This window comes from Cornus florida, unplaced genomic scaffold (assembly GCF_030987335.1).
Source record: "Cornus florida cultivar Cherokee Brave unplaced genomic scaffold, ASM3098733v1 CherokeeBrave_3.0.0_Hap2_Chr11, whole genome shotgun sequence".
Taxonomy (NCBI): Eukaryota; Viridiplantae; Streptophyta; class Magnoliopsida; order Cornales; family Cornaceae; genus Cornus; species Cornus florida.
In genome coordinates, this window is record NW_026775581.1 from 98,763,616 (window position 1) to 98,786,723 (window position 23,108).

At 34.7% G+C, this 23,108-nt stretch overlaps 2 protein-coding genes across 2 annotated transcripts; one reads left to right on the plus strand and one right to left on the minus strand.

Annotated features, from left to right (window-relative positions):
* Positions 1 to 1,998: 1,998 nt before the first annotated feature.
* LOC132286846 (protein MODIFIED TRANSPORT TO THE VACUOLE 1-like) lies at positions 1,999 to 12,108 on the plus strand. The gene is made up of 5 exons (XM_059789246.1): positions 1,999 to 2,682; positions 3,417 to 4,166; positions 4,435 to 4,590; positions 7,803 to 8,762; positions 11,684 to 12,108. Exons 1-5 carry the CDS (start codon positions 2,476 to 2,478, stop codon positions 11,723 to 11,725), a joined length of 2,115 nt encoding a protein of 704 aa, XP_059645229.1. The 5' UTR covers positions 1,999 to 2,475; the 3' UTR covers positions 11,726 to 12,108.
* Positions 12,109 to 13,010: 902 nt separating this feature from the next.
* Positions 13,011 to 14,378, minus strand: LOC132286792 (uncharacterized). Its single transcript, XM_059789180.1, has 3 exons — positions 14,214 to 14,378; positions 13,391 to 13,450; positions 13,011 to 13,303 (listed from the first exon to the last, which is right to left on the minus strand). Exons 1-3 carry the CDS (start codon positions 14,373 to 14,375, stop codon positions 13,187 to 13,189), a joined length of 339 nt encoding a protein of 112 aa, XP_059645163.1. The 5' UTR covers positions 14,376 to 14,378; the 3' UTR covers positions 13,011 to 13,186.
* Positions 14,379 to 23,108: the final 8,730 nt, after the last annotated feature.

Consider the following 23,108-nt stretch of genomic DNA (forward strand, 5'->3'; position numbering starts at 1 on the left):
AAGAAAAAAAAGAAAAGGAGAAGATATTGTTAATTACTTATTGTATTTGATTGATTAAAAAAGGATAGTAATTATGTTTGGGAAAGAAATGAAAGAAAATTATTTTCATAAATTTATTATCATACCCGTTTTTATAGATTTTGTCTTTTATTAAAAAATAAGAGCAAAATTAGCATTAACAAAATTTTATTAAAAACAATTATCTTTCCTTCCCTTTCCTCCCACTTTTGACATAATAACAAAACCAATACATGATGCCTAAATTGTATCATTCTAATTTCCTCTGTTTCCTTTCTTTTCCTTTGTAATGGTTTACTTGACTTTGGACCCTCAAAGGATCACGAAGCCATAAATCATACATACACTCTTTGAAAGAGTGGGTTTACCTTGTTGATCTTCTATGTTTATTATGTCTGATCTACTCAACGTAACTATGATATATTTCCAGCAGTCGTCGTTGGTATGATTTTAGGGTTTTGAATGAATGAATCAAAAAAGTTAAAAGATGCTGAGGCAAAAGAAATGAAGTGAGAGGAGCCATCGTTGGTATGATCTACTCCATGTAACCATGATACATCTCCAAGAGCCAGTCGTTGGTATGATTTTAGGGTTTTGAATGAAAGAATTAAAAAAGTTAAAAGATGTTTTTTTTTTCGAAATTGTAAGCTACAAAAAAGTTAAAAGATGTTGAGGCAAAAGAAATGAAGTGAGAGGAGCCATCGTTGGCATGATCTACTCTACGTAACCATGATACATCTCCAACAATCGTTGGTGGTATGATTTTAGGGTTTTGAATGAAAGAATCAATGTGAAAGCAAATATCAGCAACAACATTCAGAGGGCATGGGCATATTTCACCTATAAATTGGTGTATGCATCGTAAGAAAAAGGCATGGAAAATTATGATATTCCTTCGCTTGGTAAAGATCCACCAGCAATATTAACCCCTTGTGCTTCAACAATTGAAGATTTTGTAAGCCTTTTACTATGGAATGATTCACTTTTTTAATCTCACTATGCTTGCTAACAAAATGCTGGCCCCGCCAGACAATGATTCTTATTATTACTGAGTATAATTTTTTATGACACTCTTTTCGCATTAAAATTCTAAACGAGGGATAGTTGCTAATATGTTTAATAGTGTATAACAAAATAATGAAAATATCATGTTTGATAGTACTGAATTCGTAGTTTGGATTTGAGATTGAAAGAAATTTAATTAAAATTTTGAATTAAATTTCTTCTAATTTAAAATCGAGAGCACCGATCAATGCGACCAAACACTAACATTTATGTATTCAAAACACTTCTCTTATTATTATTATCATCAATAGTGATCTCTTACTTTCCGTAAAAGAAGAAGAAAATTCTTCGCACTTACTATACCAAACACTAACATATATGTATTAAAAACACTTCTCTCATTATTATTATCATGAATAGTGATCTTTTGCTTTCCGTAAAGCAAGAAAATTCTTCTGCACTTTCTATAATGACCGTTAGATTAAATTTAATAGTCACATTCCAAAAACACCTATATCATTTCCTTTTAATACAAAACTACTATCAATATTTCTAGTTTCTAAATTTAATATTTACTAATATCACTAATTACAATAATAAAAGGTAAGTACCAAACAAACTTTACATATTATTTGTCTTTTTTACTTTTTTTATTTACCAAAAAAAATGATGATAATGAAAATTAAAATAGTGATAGTATAATAATAATAGTAAAGAAAACACTAAGAAAAATAACTAATTTACAAAGAAATTTCTTAACAAAATACCATATTGGAATTTCTTAACAAGATTCTTTAAAACTAAAAATAGGTGAATTACACTCTAGTATAATTACAATTTTTAAAATCACCGTTGGCCCATTAGGCATTAACACTAAGTGGAGCCCAACAAATTATTTTTTTTATTTTTATTTTTATTTTTGTAACCGGAGCCCAAAATAACAAACTTCAAATTGGTTTCCTTCTCAACTTCAATAATCAATAGTACTGCTTGCATTTGTTGACTCCTCCTTTAACCACCCAAAGCTAGCATGCTCGGGGGTGTCCTGTCCACTCTAAACGTGAACCACATGTCGGGGTAATCTGGGTTCGCAAATTTGTCCGTACTCCAAAAAGCTTCTGCAACACTTCGAAGCCTTCCACGACACCTCTGTCTTTCTCTCCCTCGGAAATTTCTTCCTTCCTTCCCAAAGAACCCTAATTCCTAGCTATCCAGATTCATCCAATTCATGCGTGCATGAATTAAAATAATTTACTTTTTAGGGTTAGTATAATCAAATTGAACTCGATCTTGTAAGGACGCGTCTATCCATCGGCGAAGTTATATTGCTGTTCAGATCGATCAGTTACCCTACAGCTTTTAATTTATATATATATATATATCCATACTTTTTTGAGTTCTTTGTTCAAGGTTTTTCAATTGAACTCGAGCTATCAAAGGGCTTGCACAGAGATGGATTCGAGCCGGAGAGCCGTGGAATCGTACTGGAGATCGCGTATGATAGATGGCGCGACATCGGACGAAGATAAAGTCACACCTGTATATAAATTGGAAGAGATTTGCGAGCTTCTTCGGTCTTCGCACTTTAGTATCGTTAAAGAAGTCTCCGAATTCATCTTCAAACGCCTTGAACATAAAAGCCCAATTGTCAAACAGAAGGTATTATATATGTTTTTCTGTGAACTCTAGTTTAGTTGAATATGTTAAAAAATTGTGTCATCTGATGGCCGCTTATCAAAGAAATTAGTTTTATTCAAAATCTGTAAATTGTGGTTGTGCTGATCTAATTAGCTGATTCAGGTCTTTGATTGCATGGTTGAAAAGATAAATTTACTCCTTATCTCTTCTTAAGAATTGGGTTTAGTTTGATTTGTCATGAGAATATTTACTGCCATTTGTTTCATTGGAAAAGATTCCCCCAGTTTTAGAAGTGCAGAAAAAATAATTATTAGGAGGAGGGGGAAGATGAGGTCATATTTTAGTAAAGATGTTGGACTTGCAAGGCTCTACACTATAACTATGTGAAGAGGTTCTGCGAGTAAAACCTTTCCGAAGTTCTAATTCATGTCGTTTCTAATTCAATGACATATGCAGGCGAATTTAGATGGGGTTAGTAGTACTCTATAGACATATGTACTTCTGTGCTGTTACATTCTGGTTATTCACAGAAAGAGAGTTAGTTGTATCATGCAATTTAGTGATATTTAGTTTTAAGACATTTTCCTTTTTAGGTAACTACACAGAACTAGCGAACAGACCCACTATTGTCCCAATTAGATTTGAACCCTCAACCTCCCCTGCTAAAGGAGGAGGAGGAGATAGTGAGATAAGCTAAAAGTTTGGTGTAATTTTTAATAATATGCTGATACTCTTCATTCTTACATTTTCCCTAGGCCTTAAGGCTGATCAAGTATGCAGTGGGGAAATCTGGTGTAGAATTCAGGAGGGAAATGCAAAGAAATTCTGTGGCTGTGCGCCAGTTATTTCACTACAAGGGTCAGTCAGATCCTTTGAAGGGAGATGCACTCAATAAGGCTGTGCGGGACACTGCACATGAAGCTATATCTGCAATATTTTCTGCAGATGACAACAAGCCACCACCGGTAGAAGATCTTAATAAGCGGATAGAAGGGTTTGGGAATACAAACTTTGGAATGGTGTCTGAGGATAAGAAATCCTTTCTTAGTGAGGTGGTTGATATTGGAAGTGCTACGATAAAGCAGGGATTGAGTAGTTTAACGCAAGCTCAATCGTCAAGGAAGAATGACAATGGAAGTTACAAGAGTCCTACACTTCGAAGGTCATTAACTACGGAAACCAACTATCCAGATAGATATGACAAAGTTGAACATCACAGTGAAACTCAAAGCGCTTATGGCTTCCCAAAGAATTCAGATGCTGGACCTTGGGGTAAAGACTCGAGGATAACCAAGACAGATACAACCAATGGGGAGTCCGCTTCAAGTATTACTAGGAATAAGACTTGCGAGGAGAGGCTATTGGAGACCATTGTAACTTCTGGTGGTGTTCGTCTACAACCAACTCGAGATGCCCTCCAGGTTTTCCTTATGGAGGCCTTAAAGTTGGATACATTGGCTTTAAGCGAGGCCCTTAAATCAAAGCTACAATCTCCATTGTGGCAGGTATTTTCTTTATAACAATGTAATTGTTACATGATGTTTAAAAGTATGACTACCCAACGCAAGCACATACAGACACAGATTCATCAAGAGGAAATCTTTTAGCTTCACTAAAGCTCTAAATTGGTTGTAACTTTGTAAATGCTTTGGTTTCTTTAGAAAAAATCTGGGTGTAGTTCCCCACTTTTTCTTCCTTTTGAATTGCTTATAACAGGTGCGCTTGAATAGCTTCACTCACTTTTTTGTTTCTGGTTACTGTGACTTCTGTCAGGTCCGCATGAAAGCTATGTGCGTCCTTGAGGCAATTTTGAGGAAAAGGGATGTTGAATGTTTCATGACTGTAGCATCTTACTTTAGTGAAAATAAAGATGTTGTGCTGAGATGTTCCGAATCTCCCCAAGCTTCTTTGAGGGAAAAAACTGAGAAGGTAATGCTTTTTAGGTTTTTCTTTTATATCTACTCCATTTCTCTTTTTAATTGTTGGTGATAAACAATTATTTTATTTAACATTGACTAAAATGAAAACTAGATATGCAACAGAACCCAAATGACCCAATGAAAATAGAGAGAGAAGTAGGGCTCACGTTTTTTGGCTTCCCTGAAATCGAATATTTTTAGGTTAGTAAATACCTGTGTCTTTTTTTTTCGGTCAGAATGAGTCCTCATGAGATAGGCTTTTGCAAACAGTGAATATTAGTCCCTGGGACACTGGAACATTGGCTTCCACCAACAGTGAACTATTAAGGATCACATCCTTATAGCTGCAACTGATTCAGTTTCAGTCAGAATGAGTCCCTGTGATCCTGGGATATTGGCTTCTGCCAACAATGAACTATTGAGGATCGCATCCCGTGCATATACTACGTTATAGCCTGCAACTGATTCAACTTCTGCTTATAAGAGATCAAAAGGAGCTGGGGGAAGGAGGGAGGGAACACAATAGCATTCTGGGTCTGACCAGTTAATAAAAAGCATTCAACTTTCAAGAAAATGGTCACACAATGACTGGGCAACCACCAAAAACATTCAACTTGGAAGAAAATGATCGCATGTTGTTTGAGCAACCACCATCTTTCTGCTTGACCGTCCCAGATTGGAATTTTAATATTTGGAACCACGGACAAATTCTCAAGGGTCAGCAGTATTTTCCTGGACTTTTGAGGCAACCTCAATATTTTAATCTAAGAAGCATTGATACGAGATGACACAGTCACGACGACATGGCAAATCCTAAACAATTAAGGCAGGACTTAGCAGGAACACAGAGGATAATGTAATATACTTCATATTTGTGATGATCTCATAATCATAATATATTACAAGACTGATTTTTTTTTTTTTTTTAATCGAATTAAGAATAAAAATTCCAACATCACAATAACTAATGAAATACGTCAACAATTCTCCTATTCAAGAAGAGAGAGTAGGTTGAAGTATAATTTTTGAGCTCCATTTATAAAATTTGTTTTAATCTAATAATAAATAAACAAAATATTACAGTTGTATAAAGAATGAAAGAAAATAGAAAAGAAAAAGAGAGAGAATTGGCTGAAGTAGAATTTCTAAACCCTTTCTAAAATTAGGGATTTGTTGAAAAAAGAAAAGAGAATTTTACCAAGAGTTAAAGAAAAAAGAAATAAGTAAAGTAAGGTGTTATTGAGAAAAAGAAAAGTCTTTGTTGATATTGAGAGAGTGAACATGTAGAGGAAGAAAGGGGTTTGTGGTAGGAAGAAGTAGACAAAAATAAAAGAAAAAGAAAGAAAAAAAGTCTGACAAGAGGATTTATTGAAGGAGAAAAAGAAGGTTTGCCAACAGTATAGATTTGATGATCTGTTATATAGTTTGAAGCTTGGTTGCGAAAGAGAGCAAGATTCTTACTATTCTCTCTTTGTGATCTTTTACAATTTCGAACTAGTTATAACTATAAAAAGATTAAGCAAATAAAACTACTTGATAACGCATTTTAAAAACTTCTTATTTTTTATGTTTTGACCTCCTTATCATTGATACTTTTCAAAGAGTGTCACACACTTTATATTTGAACCACACTTTTTTTTTTAAATCCTCTTTTAAAGAAATTATTCAAACACGTTTTTTGGCATGTCCGACTCATGTCGGGCCATGTGCGACACTTGTCTGTGTTCGACACTCGCAGCCACTTTGGCCTTTTAGGTGTGTTCATACTTCCATTAATACAAAGGGTTCACAAATTGAGGGTTCTAGCTAATGCCTTGAAGATGTTAGAGGTTTTATTTTCTGAGAAGTGAGCAGCGCCCCAACCTTTTCAGCCAAAGGCTAAAATCTGTTTCATGTGTATTCGTTCGAATATGCTCATCTGTTTTCAGTTCTTGCTGGGCATTGTCAACATATGATCCTTGCAGCATAGATTACTAACTAATAAGTAACAGTGTTTTTAGCTGGGATTGATGTATATTGATGATATTATTAGTATAGAAAACTGATATTAGTACTTTTGATTGCCTGGATATGATAATTAGAAAGAGTATTGGTATCCATGTGACTATTACAAAATCACTTTGGAGTCTCATCTTCTAGGCTTGGAAATGGCCGTCCTAAAACAACTCTGATGAAGGCGTCAACTTCGTATTTTTCTTTCTGTTAAGTATTCTGCAAGATTTTGCATTATGTGTGAAGAGTTGCTTCTGTATTTATTATTTGAGTCTTCTAAATTGCACCAGGAATATTTATTTTGAAATTTCAGGAAGATTCACAAGTCCTTCCTTTCTGGGAGAAAAGAATAGTAGTGTGTTTCTTGATACAATATATACTCTATTTAGTTGTTAAAGTTCCTAATTTTGAAGAAAATTAACAACACGCTGCAGTTCTTACGAAATTTCACTTTATACTTCTTAATTTGTGTCTTTTAAGCATGGACACGGACTTGGATATGAGATATGGATATTGCCTCAGATTGAGCGGTATGTCATGTTATAAATATTTTTAGTAACATTCCCTTAAAAAAATTGTGGCAAACAAGCTGAGAGTTATGATGCATGGCCACATACTTTGGACTGGATTGGACATGATATCTTCCCTTTTTTTCATGGTAAGAAACTTACACACCCATTTGCCCCTATGGGGACTTGACTCGCCTCGCTGTGGTAGGTAGAGGAGATACCACTAGGCTACAACCCTTGGTCGTGGACATGATTTATTCTCATTCTATCTCAATTCTTCTTCTTTTTCTATACAAATTCTAAGAATTTGGAGATCTTTTGATGATATTCCTAACAATTGTATTGTGATATTGTACTTAGAAAAGTTAAACTTTATGTTCTTAACCTGTCAGACACGTATCTCTAACATATGAGAAGCATTGTGTATGTGTTCCAAATAATTTATTTTCAAGTTATGGATATGTTTTTGAAGTGCTAGACATTTCCTGAGTATCCAAGGAGTATCAGTATCGGACTCTCTTTTAGAAGTATCTGTGGCTCGTAGATTTATTATATTTTTCATTTCCATTTTGCTAAGAAAATCTCTGATAATTTTGAAATACACAAAAATTGTAGTCATAAGTTTTATTTTGTAGTTATTAAATGACAACCTATAGCTTGCCAGAGTTTCTTTGTGTGTACATATTGTGGTTTAAATAATTATCTGATTTTTGATAACTAGGTCTTGAGCCTTCTAGGTGGAGACCGAACTGGAAGCAGAATGGGTCATTCAGAAAAGCCAGTGAAGGTTGAGACAGCCGCCTTTCAGATGCCCAACTTAATAGACACTGGTGATTCGGATGATTTCCATGGAACAAAAAATTCCATGGAAGAGCAGAGTGACCAAAGCATTGCAAATCCAACTACATCAACAACTGCAGTAATCGATGATTTATTTGGAGATAGTTTGGTTGTTGGCATGAGAAACAGTGAACAGAAAAATGATGATGATCCATTTGCGGATGTCTCATTCCACACCAGTTACAAAGGTGATCTATTTTCAGGGATGGATGTTGATAAAGCAGGAGCTGCCGAAATCCATACTGCCACAAATAAAAATGAAGCTGAAATTTTTGATATTTTTGGGTCCAATTCTCAACTTCCACAGGAAGATGCAAACCATAAAAAAGATGTTCATGATTTAGTGGCTGGTTTGTCCATCAATGAAAATACCCTGGTGACAAAGCAGAACAGGGCCTCCTCCCATGGAGCACTCTCTGAGATCTTCCCAGATTCCACTATGAATCCCACACATCCGGTTTCTAACGATGTTTTGAACAGCATATTTGGTTCTCAAGCCGCTGGGATGAATGCAAATACTATGTTTCCTTTGGGTCCCATACCGTATAATTTACCCTCCGGCATAATGTTAAATCCAGTATTTCCTTCTCAGCCAATGAATTATGGTGCCATGGGAAATTTATTCGCCCAGGGGCAATTTCTAACAACAATGTCCAACTTCCAACAGCTGGGGAACCTGCCTATGCAAGATGCAGGTGTTAGTCCTGCTGCTGGAACTAAAGGAGGGGCACTTCCTTCACCCCTTCCTGACATTTTCAATCCTAGCATTCCAACTCAAACTCCCAGTTCAATGTTGAGCAGTTCAAAGAAAGAGGATACAAGAGCATTTGATTTTATCTCGGTAAGCCTGAGTCTAACTCTTTTCTACAGTTTTTTATATTATAAATTGATATTAACATAGCATTACGAATTTTAGGAATATCATTTACTTGTTCCAATGATAGAGGGAATGCTCCTTGTTGAGTACATCACTATCAAATTATTTTCTCCTTCCAACAGCCAATCTGCACCAGTTAGCAATGATCATCTACTTATTCGTTTTCTTCTTGTTTTGGTTCTTATTTTATTTATTTATTGGATTTTGGATTGTGGCACATTGAAGCTGGCTGTCAGTAACAAGATCTGATTGTGTGCCACCTTTTCAATCCATTTGGTGTTGAATTTTGGTTGCCGTCTGTATTGCGGCAATATAGCCCTTTCTTGGTATACTCTTGTTTTCAATTATTTTGGGATTCCAGTGGTTGATGCTGGATGCATAAAATGTGAGAGAGCAGTAGACAGCTTGTGTCGGCAGTAATAATTGTGTATGCTGGCTGCTAAAAGCATCTCCATTGGATGGGTAGTTGTGATTGGCCATGGCAGCCTCCTTTATGACTGCCGATTGTGTGTAGAGAAGCTTAAATGGTCTGTGTGGAAAGAATTTCTGTTTAACAGCTTAATTAATGTTTTTTTTTTCCTTCCCAAGTGTGCATATGAGTAGCGTATCTATAAATGAAATGAAAGGTCCACTGTTTTTGTTTAGTTATTATGGAACCATGTGGATCACAAAAAATGTTACATAAATGATATATATGATGCTAATTTTGTGAAATTCTTAGTGGGACGAGAACGGGTTAATCTCCCTTTAATATATATGATGCTAACGATATTGGTGGAGCAGTTGGTGCTCCAGGCTCCATGCAGAATTCTCTTATACTGCATAGGCCAGAATGCCTTTGATTGAATCTCTTCCTCCTTTCTTGTGTTGCAGAATTCTCTTATACTGCATAGGCCAGAATGCCTTTGATTGAATCTCTTCCTCCTTTCTTGTGTTGCCAGCTCTCTCTTAGGCTCGGTCACAAACTCGAATTTCTTTTGAAACAGAAAGGTTGCACCGTGTGCTTGTTATCAAGCTCTCTTTGCAACACGACTACATATGCATATACTACATATACTATATATATGCCATCTAGAATTGGTTCTTCCTAGTTCCTATATCTCACTTTCATCGTCAAAAACATGATTTTGTTCTTTACACATTGTAGACCCCTTCTATCTTTGTTATGACCTAAGAAATTCCGACACTTCTAGAAACACTCACAGGTCTTGGACCTTGATACTTCTTACTCCTTAGACATTTTTGGACACGTGTCAAATACATTTGGACTTTTTTTTTTTTTTTTTAATAAATTTGATAATTTCAGATAAATGATCACCATTTCTCAGCCAATTACCAATGTTTGTAAGACTTTCTTTTTAGTATGGAATAAAAACAATTTCAAGAAACAAATTTCAAATTAAAGGTTTATAGAAAATTTATAAAAGTTTTTACTATATTAAAAGATAAAAATGTAGAGGTTTTAGTAAATCTGTAGGCATGTGAGTGAGGACAAAGGAGTTATGCATATACATATTTATGTACATACAGAAAAAAAATGTATACACCTGTGTCGAGGCTTTTGTAGGACTTTCCCTACATGACAAGGTTAAGTAATAAATTTCACTCAATAGAATATAATATGATGTAGTTGTCATGAAGTGTTTTTTTTTTCCTTGTCCTGAAGTGATGTTTTGTACGATGATACATTTTTACATATAAAAAAAAAATATTTTATACTGTGTCTTCACCTTGTCCGTGTCAAGTTAGTGCTATGTTGTGCTTCATATCTTGTATCTGACCCATGTTTCTTAGGTTCTATTGCTGTAGGAAAACCATGAATAAAGGAAAAAGGTGCAAAAATTTAAATTAAGGGTTTTTATACAATTTTTTTTTTTTGGTTTTAATTGATTGAAATGATCCTAATTATGTGTATGAATTTTTTCTTTTTGTTTTTTTCTCCAATACTGTAAGGCACCCATTTTAATTAAGCTTTTTATAAATATGACGGTCTTAGTGTGCTTGTTTTTTCAAACAGTATGAACTTGGGAATCCTAATCAGTTTTGCATGAGAAACAGATTCCTATTTTTTCTTGAATTGATTATATGGTATTTGCCGTCTCTGTTGTGTTGGAATTGCCAAATTCTTGGCCTGTGAATATTTTACATTTGACAACCAATCCTTTTAGTGATTATTTTGTGTGTGTGCATGATGGGTGTGGGGGGTGGCATTATTGTGATTCATAGGTGCAGATGGAGCTAGTGAGAGGAGTGATGATCTGCTAGCTTATACAGGGATAGCACGGGGACATCATAAGAGGAGGATGAAAGTTGATTTAGAGAGGGCATATTTTTATATTGTTTTTGGAGACTAGTAGGGGCTATTGCTTGGTGCAATGGTGAAAACTTGAGTTGATAAGCATGAGATTGCTAATTCAAGTTTGAGAGCAGCCAATTTGTGCAGAAATAATGCTGAAAAAGTTAGGTTGGTCTCCGGTCATTGCCTCCAACCATGCCCTGTAGTTAACACTGCCAGCACTAGGTAATGGCTTATCATTTGTGGTTAGTAGGTGGATCCTTAAAGTCATGCCAAAGCTCTTAACCTTTTCTTGTGACAGCAGTTTCAACACCTTGACTCAAAGCATTTTTGCTGCTCTTTCACTTAAAAAACTGGTTAAGAGGTGTCTTTTAGAATGCATGCCTTGCTGCACAATTTTAGATTTTTTATTTTTCTGCAATACATGGTTTTATACTGTAATCTAGAAATTAAGAATGAAAATATTTATCTGTTCCATTGTTATCATTATTATCAGGTATCAATCAGTTCCATTATCCAAGAAATTGTTTATCACATCCAAACGACTTCCTTGATTATATGATTTATGAAATTTCTATTGGTATTGCAGGATCATCTGGCAACAGCTCGTGATCCGAAGAGGGTGGTTTGAATCGTAGAGCTGATGATTGAATTCATGGACTCTGTCACCTCAACAACAGCTTAATTATGATTGCAGCTGGTTTTTCTCCTTAAGCTGAGAAGATCATATATTATTTTTGCAATAATGTTCCATTTGCAGATGTTAAGATCATGTTTCCTTGGCAACTGTATTTTAATTGATAAAATTCAGGGAAACTTCTGGAACTGAAAAGAGTGGGTGAGGAAGTTCATGGGTGTCTTCTTGTATTGTGGGGTGGGAGATGAGTGAGAATGCAGTTGTGCAGTTGGCCTAGTTTTGGATTTTGTAATGAGGCATTGGTTGCATTTCTTCCCCTTGAAAAAGCTTGGCTCAGATTGCTAGTGTGAGAATGCATGTTGGAGTTTTTGAAAGCACTTACTTTGTGTAAAATAATGTTGAAAAGATAGGGCATTTCCAACTTATCCTTCTAGGACCCGATATATAGGCAGGGTCTTCGTTGTTGAACAATGACCTTCATTTTATTGGTTTTACTGATGTCACATGCATTCTGGAGATAAATGTTGCATCTTTTAGCTGTGCATAGATGTGGCATATCTGCTGATGATTTTCAGGTGAAAAAAAAAAAAAAAATTTCTGCCCCTTGACAAACCAGATTCAGCGATAAAAGATAGGGTAGTCTTGGTGACTATCATGGAAGTTGCAACAAGTAAAATAAATGGTTTGGAACTGGAACTTTGCATTGTTTTGAATAGTATTTGATAAGAAAGATATTAGGATGGCAATTCATGACTTGGCTTCTCAACCATCCCTTTGTGCTTAAGATGTCAGGTTCTAGATGCGTTTATCTGATAGTATCAGGTTTGAGTTTCGATCTTATTCTGCCAATGAAAGGGTCAGTTTGAGTTATACTAGTATTTTTTTGTTACATTTAAATTAATTATTTTGGCTCAGCGTCAATTGGATTAGTTTGCAACTTGATGATGTGATTGTGACAAAAATATGTTCAGAAATTATTGAAAGTAATTTTGAAAATACATTTTAAACTAAATTTTTGCATCAAAACTCAAAAGAGAACAATTTAAATAAGTAGATTAAATGGGTCGGATTTCCATTGATGTAACTAAAACAGAATAGAGTCTGTTTGTTGGGTTTAAGAAACAATTCAACCGTGTCTATTGTCACCATTATGTGCACGAGTTTGGTGATATATTGCAAGTTTACTATTGCAAAGGATCATATTAATGACATATACAATACTTAATAAGTTCTAGATGTAAATGCTGTATAATAGGTTTTCATTCTACAGCTTGGTCATGTCTGTATATGGAAGTCTAAAATTATACATTCTAAAAGTACTTTTACATTGTAGTTAATCGTATCTGCATGTGCATTCACCTATTTACAGACTCCGAATGCATAATTCTGGTTCAACGCAAAGAGATTAAGAGAATACAGTTGCTTTGCATCATTAAGTAGGGAAGATGATTCACATCAGAGGATTGTAGAGGAAGAATCTTCAATGGTGCTCCATGTCTGAACTTCCATCTTCTTAGTTCTCTTCAGTTGTTTCACGATATCCAGCCGTTCGGATGAATATGGAGAGGGAATCTAGTTCAAATTCAAATATGTAAAAAAGATGAGATGAAAGAGATGATTTCAAAAGAAGAGAACATAGTAAAAGTTGACTCAATTTACCAAGGATGGCACGTATCTCTTGATTGCTGCAAACATGGCAGCATGGCCTATTGCAGATACCTAGTCACACACAAGGGAAAGAAGTTTTAGTAAGCTTTTCATCAAATTCTAATTAAAACTTACCAGCATGGATCACGTTTCTTAGTCCTTTCAAACAATTAAGTCATCTCTATGGGAGGCCAATGGAGTAGAAGATTTCATCCAGCAAACAACTAAGTCGAGGAAAGAATTGATTATGGCTAGATGTTTGAAAGGATTTTTTCCGATCACATTAGAATTTTTGGAAGTTTCTACATATTCCAAACAATAACAAATAAACAAAAGGTGATTGATTCTGAAATGATTCACATCTGAAGCAGGAATTTCCATGCATTTATGTTCAAGGAACATTGTAAAATGCGGTTATTGATCTGCATTTTAAAGCATCCAAGGATAAGTCTTGTTAGCAGTTGTGCAGTTCAACAGTTCATGTAAATGACACAGCTCCCACATTGGTTAAACAATGCCAGCACCCTCATAGCATGATGCCACGACACTGCAGTTGGTCCTAATGGTTTGGAAAATCTTTTACACAATGGGTGAATATAAGACGGACTGTCATGTCATTACTAATCAAAGATCTGATGATTGTATCGGATTTTCTACACAGGCTCTCTGAAACTCTCTCTGTTTTGTCCACATACACTTGTATTAAGGTGGGTAATTCTTTGTTTAGTGACCTATTCTCCTAATTAACTGCGGGTTACAATTGAACAGTGACCAGTGCAGAAACAATTACGGCTTCAAGAAAATGACTGGAAAGTAAAAGGTTAAAGGTGCTTACAGGAAGTAGCATTAGGATTGTAACTGGGATGAGTGTAGCGATATCAGACACTGTTCTTTGAATCTTTTTCCTCTCCCTTTCCGTAACCTTGTGCCCTTGCAATTGCTTCATAAGAATTCCTAGAGCATCCAAGATGTCTATGAAGAGCAATTGACTACCCATCCATATATCCTGTAAGACAGATCAGTTGGCAATATTAGCAATCAGACATCAAATTAAGCCAACAAAATGCCGAGGGTCATTGTTCTTACTGCGCTTGCTGATACCAGCTTGGTAGTGGATTTCCTAAGGAAACTATTATGCAGGGCCCCTGTTTCAGTAGCACTCCCCATATCTGCAAGGATTGTCCCCATATCTGCAAGGATTGTTGGATCCATTCCGGCTGAGCTGTTGACCTGCCATTTTTACAAAGTATGTATGAGCACCTGGACCTATGGACAAACATAAATATATTTACCAAAGTTCAGTTAAACAAAGTTTGTAATGGACTTACTGAGGGAAAGTGCAAACTACATCATGTCACTTACTAAAGGCTGTTAGGTTCTTAGCTTCTTTTTTAGTCCTAAAATGTTTTAGTATGCCATAGAAGTAATAAACAAAATATTCACATACCCAAAAAGGAAAAACGAGATTTAGTTTAGAAAAAAGAACATTATATTTTTTGATAGGGACTGTTATTTTCCCAGCATTATATATTCTGAGCCACATGATTTGGGATTGTATATTATTGATAACCAAACAAAGGTGTCATGACAACTCTTCATCCATCTTGCAGTCACACCTTACTCAGTTTAGATCCACGTTGATGACTTCCCCTGTTTATCAAGTCAATTGGTTTTTGCTGTGCCTCCAATTTTACAGATGAATTTGTTGAGCCTTTACTTCTTAAAGATGGTGTTGGTTTATCGGAATCTCTTTCCGAAAATTTTAGCAATTCACTGCCAGAGAAAATCAACAAAGGCGATTATCTTTTTTGAGGCACTTGCTCTTCCAATTGCAATAAACAATAAAAAGCCAGATATTAACTAGCACAGCCAACAGACCTTGATTTATCATAAGCAGCCCAGTAATCCTCCAGACAAATAGAAAGCAGGCTTTGGCTATAAAATTTGACAGCAGAGTCAGTTAGAGGCCAAGTAACTGTGGTGTTAAAAAAATTCAAAATAATATATTTGTGCAAATATATACTACCTCCGGAGCAAGAATGCAAGTAAATTTTCATCCAATGGCTGTTTAGTTGAATTGCTATAGTGAGCAAACCCAGAAAAAACATCATAGCAAATAGTAAAAACAGTATATATGACAATCTCCTTCTCCGCTTGGTTGGCATGATGTTTCGATCTTCTTCTCTCTTGGTTGATTTTTCCACGAAATGCAGCATAAAAATCAAGCCATTTAATTTCATCAGTGACTACCTGTAACAGCAAAGTTATCACATCAGGATGGTTCAGATTTTATGCCTCAAGTATAAATCAAACTAACCTCCATGAAGAGCTGATACTCTGATAGGGAGGAAAATTCAGGACAAATGAAAAGGCTTCCACACTCCAAGTAGCTGCAGTCAATGCATTAGTTTCTCTGTTCAAGGTCAACATGGAAAAGTTGTGTGATCCAAAATTGAAGGGATCTACCTGAGGAAATCCTTCACCTGCTCGTCAAGATCCTTTATACCCATACCTGACAAGAATACTCTCGTCTCTCTTCCCAGATATGCAAAAAGTCCCAGAGTAGCCAAACTTTTCTCTTGAACCTGACAAGATTCTATATCTGAGAACACTCTAGGATACAAAGATAGCATAATTTGTCAACATGTAAATCATTTCAGAGAGCAATTTCGAAGTTAGTAAAATGAAGATTAAAGGATAGAACTAATCATTGGAGGAAGTTCCTTAAAATTTAAAAGTCTGGGATAAAGTTCCCCTCAGGGTTCGATTTGTGAATAGTCATATGTCCATACCTAGTCCATTCTTCCAGTACTCCATTTGACAGGACCAACAATGGGTACCTTTACTTTTAGATTGGGTCTCGTATTTTTCGAAATAGACACACATGGAGAATCAGGATTTAAAATTATAACATTTTCTACGATTACTCAATCCAAGTAAAACAAATTTCAATAGAAAATCTTAATTATAAAGAAAATGCAACTGAGATTAGCTAATTGTTTCCAAGCAATTTCACATGAGATCTGGGTGATTATTAAACGAATCAGGGAACTAACCTTGTTGCGAAAAGAAAGCTTGCCTGAAATTACACTCTCTCTGTGGAATGCTACAAAAAGTTTTTCATGAACCAACCCAATCCAAAATTCTATCTCTTCAGTATTCTTACAAGGCAAAATCTTTGTACCAAAATGGGACAGGAATTCTTGCTCAAATCCTGCTTCAGTTGCTAAGTGGTACAACTTATCCACCGAGACAAGGCTATGCGACAAGTTCATGAGCTCTACTAATATATCTTCAGTTGATACTGAGAAAAAGGGACAAGAAACTCGCCTTGGACCCAACTTCCTCACTGCAGCACAGCAACTTATAGCCAGAATTATCCCTGCAACACCACTGAATACATTTGTGTTTAGACTATATCCGTAACTGCCGATTATATGGTGAAACATACCAGAGGAAATGTGTACTAATGTGCAGAAAGAATAAAATCCACTGTTGGGTCAATAGGGCTGAGGTTGGGATGATTACTGATCAAAACAAGATCTATACTTTTATTTTTGTTCCATCCTCCAATCATAGAATGCACATAGATATAATTAATCTTATAGATATAGAGGACTGTATTAGCAAACCTTCCTGCATATTCCATAGACCATTTCTTGAATAAGGGAATAAACAATCCTGCTATTCGCGGTAGTTCCACAGTTCTAAACCATTGTACCAATTTCGAATGCCTCCTGTTCAATTGACCTTCAATGCACTCTTCAAGATAATTTACAGTTGGGTACAAGCTGAACCATATGAAGGAATAATATGTCAGACCTAACAGACAATCATGGGATCTTAAGCAGAGGTTTAATTTAGACTTTGGGTAATACTTATAACAGTTTTAGGTACACAGTCAATTTCTAGAAGCATATCTGAGATCAAAAGGAAAAAATCAAGCATAGGTATTACAAAAATTTATTATACGAATTCCAGTTTTAGGTGACTTGTGTGCCTGTGGTGAAAGTGGAATAAGTATCTGGAATTTTCAGCATTTCAGGTAATTGGTTATGAGTTTAACTACTGCAACTTCCACAAGTCATGCAGATTGAGTGACAACAAGTCTCCAGAAAAAGTAATCTGGTACTTACATTTCACGAACTGGCGAAGGGTTGTTGAAACGTTTATGAGAAAGGAACAACTCGACTTCGATTGCTGCTTTCAGTAAAGCATAAACTGCTACCTGTAAAACACACTAATAGGTGATGCTTTTTCCATTTACTGCATGAATGCTGATGACTCAACGAGGATGTTCTGCCTCCACTCAATCATCAAATTCTAAATTAATCGTTCAGGTCAGATTTTGGAAAAGAAATATGCTACACCATGCACCAGCGCACATAAGTGTTATTCCAAACATGAAAAAAGTAGTGGCAGCATTTAAGATTCCAAAAAATGAAAGTAATACATTTTCACATGCTATTCAGATTTATATATTTCATGCTTCAGTGAGAAACTATCATGGTGCCAAAACTATTGTGTTGTTCATGTATACCTGATATGCAATGGGTTTGTGCCACGCATGCACATCCACCCCTACCCATGCCATTGCAAGTTCTGGACCACTTCCAGCCAATTCAAGTGTTTGAATCGCCAGAGAAAAACTCCTAGCAGATTCATGCAATACCCATACAAGACAATTAACCCGGTTGAATTCCACTTCATGACTGTAAGCTGTAGCCACAGAAGGCTTGTCTTCACGATTGGTTTGGTCAGAGCCAGGTGATGAAGCATAGGATGATAATGCTCCTGAAGGAAACCATTTTGGTGCAGTAATTCGTGATGAAAATGTGTAACGTGTAAGCGGAAATCCATGTGAAACGTTGTTCCTCAGAGAGCCACAATTGTAGTGCTCTTTTACATTGAACTTTGATGTAGAAGAGGCATCAGCTCTAAACTTTTCTCTGTCTTCAGATTCAAAAGGTTTTCTGTCACATGAAGAGAAGGACAAAAATGAGCTTTTCTCATCCAGAATTTCCAAAAGAAACAAAATCTAAGGGCCTTTGTCTCCTCGGACGCACTCTTTAGTTACTAAGAAACGGTGACAAAGAAAAGAACAGGAAATTTTGAATCTTATGTTCCTTGTTGGTCTGGTTCCCTGAAAGACAAAACCTTACTCAAGTAAGCTAAATAATTGAATTAGGCACAGTTGCTTTATTTATTATTATTATTTTTTTCTATCAAGTAATCCAGATTTAAATTTGGAATTAATTTGTCTTTTCCAACTTACTCTCTGTATAAATTGAAGGGTGGGTGAGTGCAGAATTGTACAGCTCGATAGAAATAAATAACAACCACAGAAGCATTCACATGGGTTTAATTTTTTTGGAGCTGATTAATAAGACATTATACTGATTAATAAGACATTATATAATCTCAACTAACATATACCCAATTAATCCAAAGAAGACAAACACAATATGCAAGACAGAGTGTATACATTTTCGAGATCTAAATTCTACACAAGAGTTCAACCAAAAGCAGTTGAGAAGCGCTTATACTACTAATAGAACTACAGAAAACCCTTTTAGAACAAATCAATCCATAATTTCCAATTGCTGAAGTATCACTTAATGAGAAATCAAAATTCAAACCAGAATTTTTTCAAAAAACATTCTAATTGCAGATCACTCATCAGATATCAGTAGATTCAAATTTTTAACGTTGCAGGTCCAAAATTAGTACAAACATATACAAATATACAAACAGTGTAGCATCACATATACTTCACTGAATCATTACGTGTATCTGTGTGTGTTTATATATATACATATATAGAGAGAGAAAGAGCTTACGCGTGGTAGAAAAATTGGGAGAGTTGCAGAGACAGATGGGAGGCCATAGAAGGAGAGATAGAAAGTGGAAAAGAGAGGAGAAAGGAAATGGAGAAGAAATAAATAGAGAGGTCTCTCGCGCGAACCCATCGAGGTAGAGAGAGAGAGAGAGAGTGTGTGTGTGTGCGCGCGCGCGCGTGTGTTGGAGAATCCAAAGAAAAAAAGAGTATTATACGTTTGTCAAGCCATAGGGTTTATCTCCCGCCAGCCCATCACCTTTTCAATTTGTTTCTCTAGCTTTTGGACTTGTTCTCAGACTAGTGTAAATGCCTCTCTTTTTTTTTCTTTATATTTTTTTGGAATGGAAAGGAAAATTCTTGTGTAGTTACCGTATATCATACTAAGATACCATTTTTATTTGTACATTTTAAAAAACAATTATAGTACTAATGGATAAGATTTGATTGAAATGGACAACTTGTTCGCACGAAAAAAATTGTAAATTGATCTTGTTTCGATTAAAGAAGTTGCAAATAGTTTTGAATTCTTCTATGTTCTTATTCTCTTATTTTATTGTGTTGTGCATTAAAGCGATGTTTATTTAAAAAATACTACACCATTGTTTTAACAATACTTAATCAATTCGTTTTCAAGTTAATTCGTTTTCAAATCGCAATACTTATTTGTTTTCAAAATGCAACATCTATTTATTTTAAAATGCAATTAGAATGCAATACTCACTACTTCAAAGTAAAAGTGTTGAATTTTTAAATTAAAAATGTATTGTATTTTGAAATAATAGATGTTGTATTCTCTAATGAATGTTGCACTTTGAAGAAAATAATTTTGCACTCTCAAAACGATATAGTTGGTGCAAAACAGAATGAAAAGGATTTGCTTCCGTTGCAAAGTGTTAGGTTAAAAAGTGAAAGCAAAAAAAAAAAAATTATGAGAAGAATGATATGTTTATCACTACTCAAAAATTAATCTTGCTATCCTTTCAAATGTGAGAGTATTTGCTTCTCCCCAATTCACACACACACAAATACTTATTATATTTATTTTCTTTACGATATTCTCATCTTCAAAATTTATCTCTTGGTTGCGAATCTAGAAGTGTCGAGCGTAGATTTGTGCCGCTAAAATTGATGGTTGTTGACTAGAAGTGGGAATCGGGATTGTATCCTCCAATGGCGGAGTCCATCTCTTCTAAATTGGTGTGCTGCTCATCTTTGACGATCATGTTATGAAGGATAATGCACGTTTTCATTATGATGCATAAATTTTCTTTCTTCCAAAATTTGACTAGTTCTTGTGTGATTACCCACTCGATCTGTAAAACCCCAAAAGCTTGTTCCAAATCCTTCCTACAGGCCTCTTGTTTTTTAGTAAATAATCTTTCTTTCGCAGTGGTTGGGTGCGGGATGCTTTACGTCAAAGTTGCCCACTTAAAGTACATACCATCAGTTAGATAATACCCCATTCGATTTGCATGCCATTCACCAAAAAATTAACCAGGGGCAATTGTGATACCCTCGAATTTCCGAGTGCGGGTTGGCCAGGCCCACGCCCGAATACCCGATGATATCAAAACAAATTGATAATAAACGAACACAGAGTACAAAAGAATAAAGAAGAATAAATAAAATGCTGACAAGAAACTAAAATGATAATCTAATAATAAACCTCATAATATATTTCCATTAATTAATAAACTCTTCTGATACAACTGATCCTCCAAAATACAACTCGGGAATCCATACTGTGTGAACCCCTAGAAAATCCAAACTAAACAAATGACAGTAATCTAAAATAGGAAACTGAATCATAAAGGAACTCCTATGTAGCATCGGAAGAATGAAGTAGACTGATCCCCGCTCAGCACGAACAATCTCTACTCGTGACAAACACCTGAAAAATAATGGTGGGTCAGGCCTACAAACAAGTTCTACTCTACTACAGTCCAAGCAGAGATCCGATACACGTATACATCCTAGTCAATCCAACAATAACTAGTAGTCCGTATATATATATATACACACACTAAAGGAACCCCACTAGACTATAGGGTTGTCTCAACCTGAATAGTAGGCAACATGCAAAACGCACATATAGTGGGCATGAGTACCTAGACCTACCAGGGTACACAACTACACTATATCTAACTACACATCCCTAGCGATATACGCGCCCTAACCATTGATCCTGAGACTCAAGCTCATATCATGGCACCATACTTATATATATATGATCTAGTGACCATCCTATCCAGTATAAATTAATCCTCCATAAGTCATTCAACTTGTTCAGCTGACCTGACTTAAATATAAGTAGGACTTAACATTTTAATTAATCCATTCCCTTATATAATAAATTAATCATCCATAAGTCATTCAACTTGTTCAGCTGACCTGACTTAAATATAAGTAGGACTTAACATTTTAGTTAATCCATTCCCTTATATAAAATAGGTAGGACTTAACTGATAAGTTAATCCATCCCTAGAATGCCACCATCCCATACTGGTGCATTAAACCACACAATCCAACAATTGATGTAACAATTAAGGAAATACATCAAACATTTCATAAATAATTATGATAAATATGATATCAAGTTATCACATAATAGGAATGACTTATTATTTCTTTAAATTTCCTATATCATATGTCCTACACAAACTGAATCTTATACATGATGATATTTTATTATACCGTTAAATAAGGATTCTCTATATCCAATTCATCCTACACATTTAATCTCAATTGCTAAAATATTTTAAAAGATTAAATCCATTCGTTTGTTTAAAACATTCAAATAGCAAGTATCATTATGATTGAGTCTATTTAAATTTATTAAAACCCAAACCTAGTCCCTATTTAATGTTTAGGAATCCTAGGCATGTTTCTACGTTCCATCATTCCACAGATATGAAAAATACGTAATTTAAACATGTAAAAATTCACATAAGAAATCAAATCAAAATCATGCATTTTATCAATTCATAACACAAGAACAGATATGAACTAATTTCATAAAACTTATATTCTAACCTAATTAAACATGCATAATTATTTAATTTTATGTGTTTGATAAATCCTGAAATTTCCTAGGCATTTACAGAAACACGAATCAAAGGGAAAGAGATAGAAGAAGAACTTGCCTTAAACTTTCGGATCGAAAGTTAAACTTCTTCTTCCTTGATCTTCTCTCTATAGGGTTTTTCTCTTCATTCCTTCCTTTTCCTCCTTCCCTCTCTAACACTATCTCTCCAGTATATATCACGTGAATATTTCTAACCCCCCTTTACAACCTATAGCTATATATTTATAAGCTAAATAAAATAACCCTAACCCTTTTCCCAATCCAAGTCAACTAAAAAAAATGAAAATAAAAATATTAAAAAGGTAAGCAAAATATGTTACGTATATAATTTATGTATATGTTTATTAAATAAATAAATTATACACATTCCATTATTTATTAATGGATTATCCAATAATATTTAAGTTACCATAATATTATAAAGTAACTTAAAACATAACACGTATCAAATCTATGTATATTTTTATTATTTAAATAAACATATACATCAGATTAAATATTACTACCCAAATTACCATAAAAGTAATTAATAAATTACTTTCTCTTTTATATATATATATATATATTAAAAAGATAAGTAAAATATGTTACGTATATAATTTATGTATATGTTTATTAAATAAATAAATTATACATATTCCATTATTTATTAATGGATTATCCAATAATACTTAAGTTACCATAATATTATAAAGTAACTTAAAATATAACACGTATCAAATCTATGTATATTTTTATTATTTAAATATAAAACATATACATTAGATTAAATATTACTACCCAAGTTACCATAAAAATAATTAATA

Bases quoted from the DNA above. Each gene is read 5' to 3' on its own strand.
- LOC132286846 (XM_059789246.1), top strand. From the start codon at position 2,476: ATGGATTCGAGCCGGAGAGCCGTGGAATCGTACTGGAGATCGCGTATG. The intron at 4,591-7,802 runs GTAATGCTTTTT...TTTGATAACTAG, and splicing joins TGAGGGAAAAAACTGAGAAG to GTCTTGAGCCTTCTAGGTGG. The intron at 8,763-11,683 runs GTAAGCCTGAGT...TTGGTATTGCAG, and splicing joins GAGCATTTGATTTTATCTCG to GATCATCTGGCAACAGCTCG.
- LOC132286792 (XM_059789180.1), bottom strand. From the start codon at position 14,375: ATGGGTAGTCAATTGCTCTTCATAGACATCTTGGATGCTCTAGGAATT. The intron at 13,451-14,213 runs GTAAGCACCTTT...GTGTGTGACTAG, and splicing joins CAATCCTAATGCTACTTCCT to GTATCTGCAATAGGCCATGC. The intron at 13,304-13,390 runs GTAAATTGAGTC...AATTTGAACTAG, and splicing joins AGAGATACGTGCCATCCTTG to ATTCCCTCTCCATATTCATC.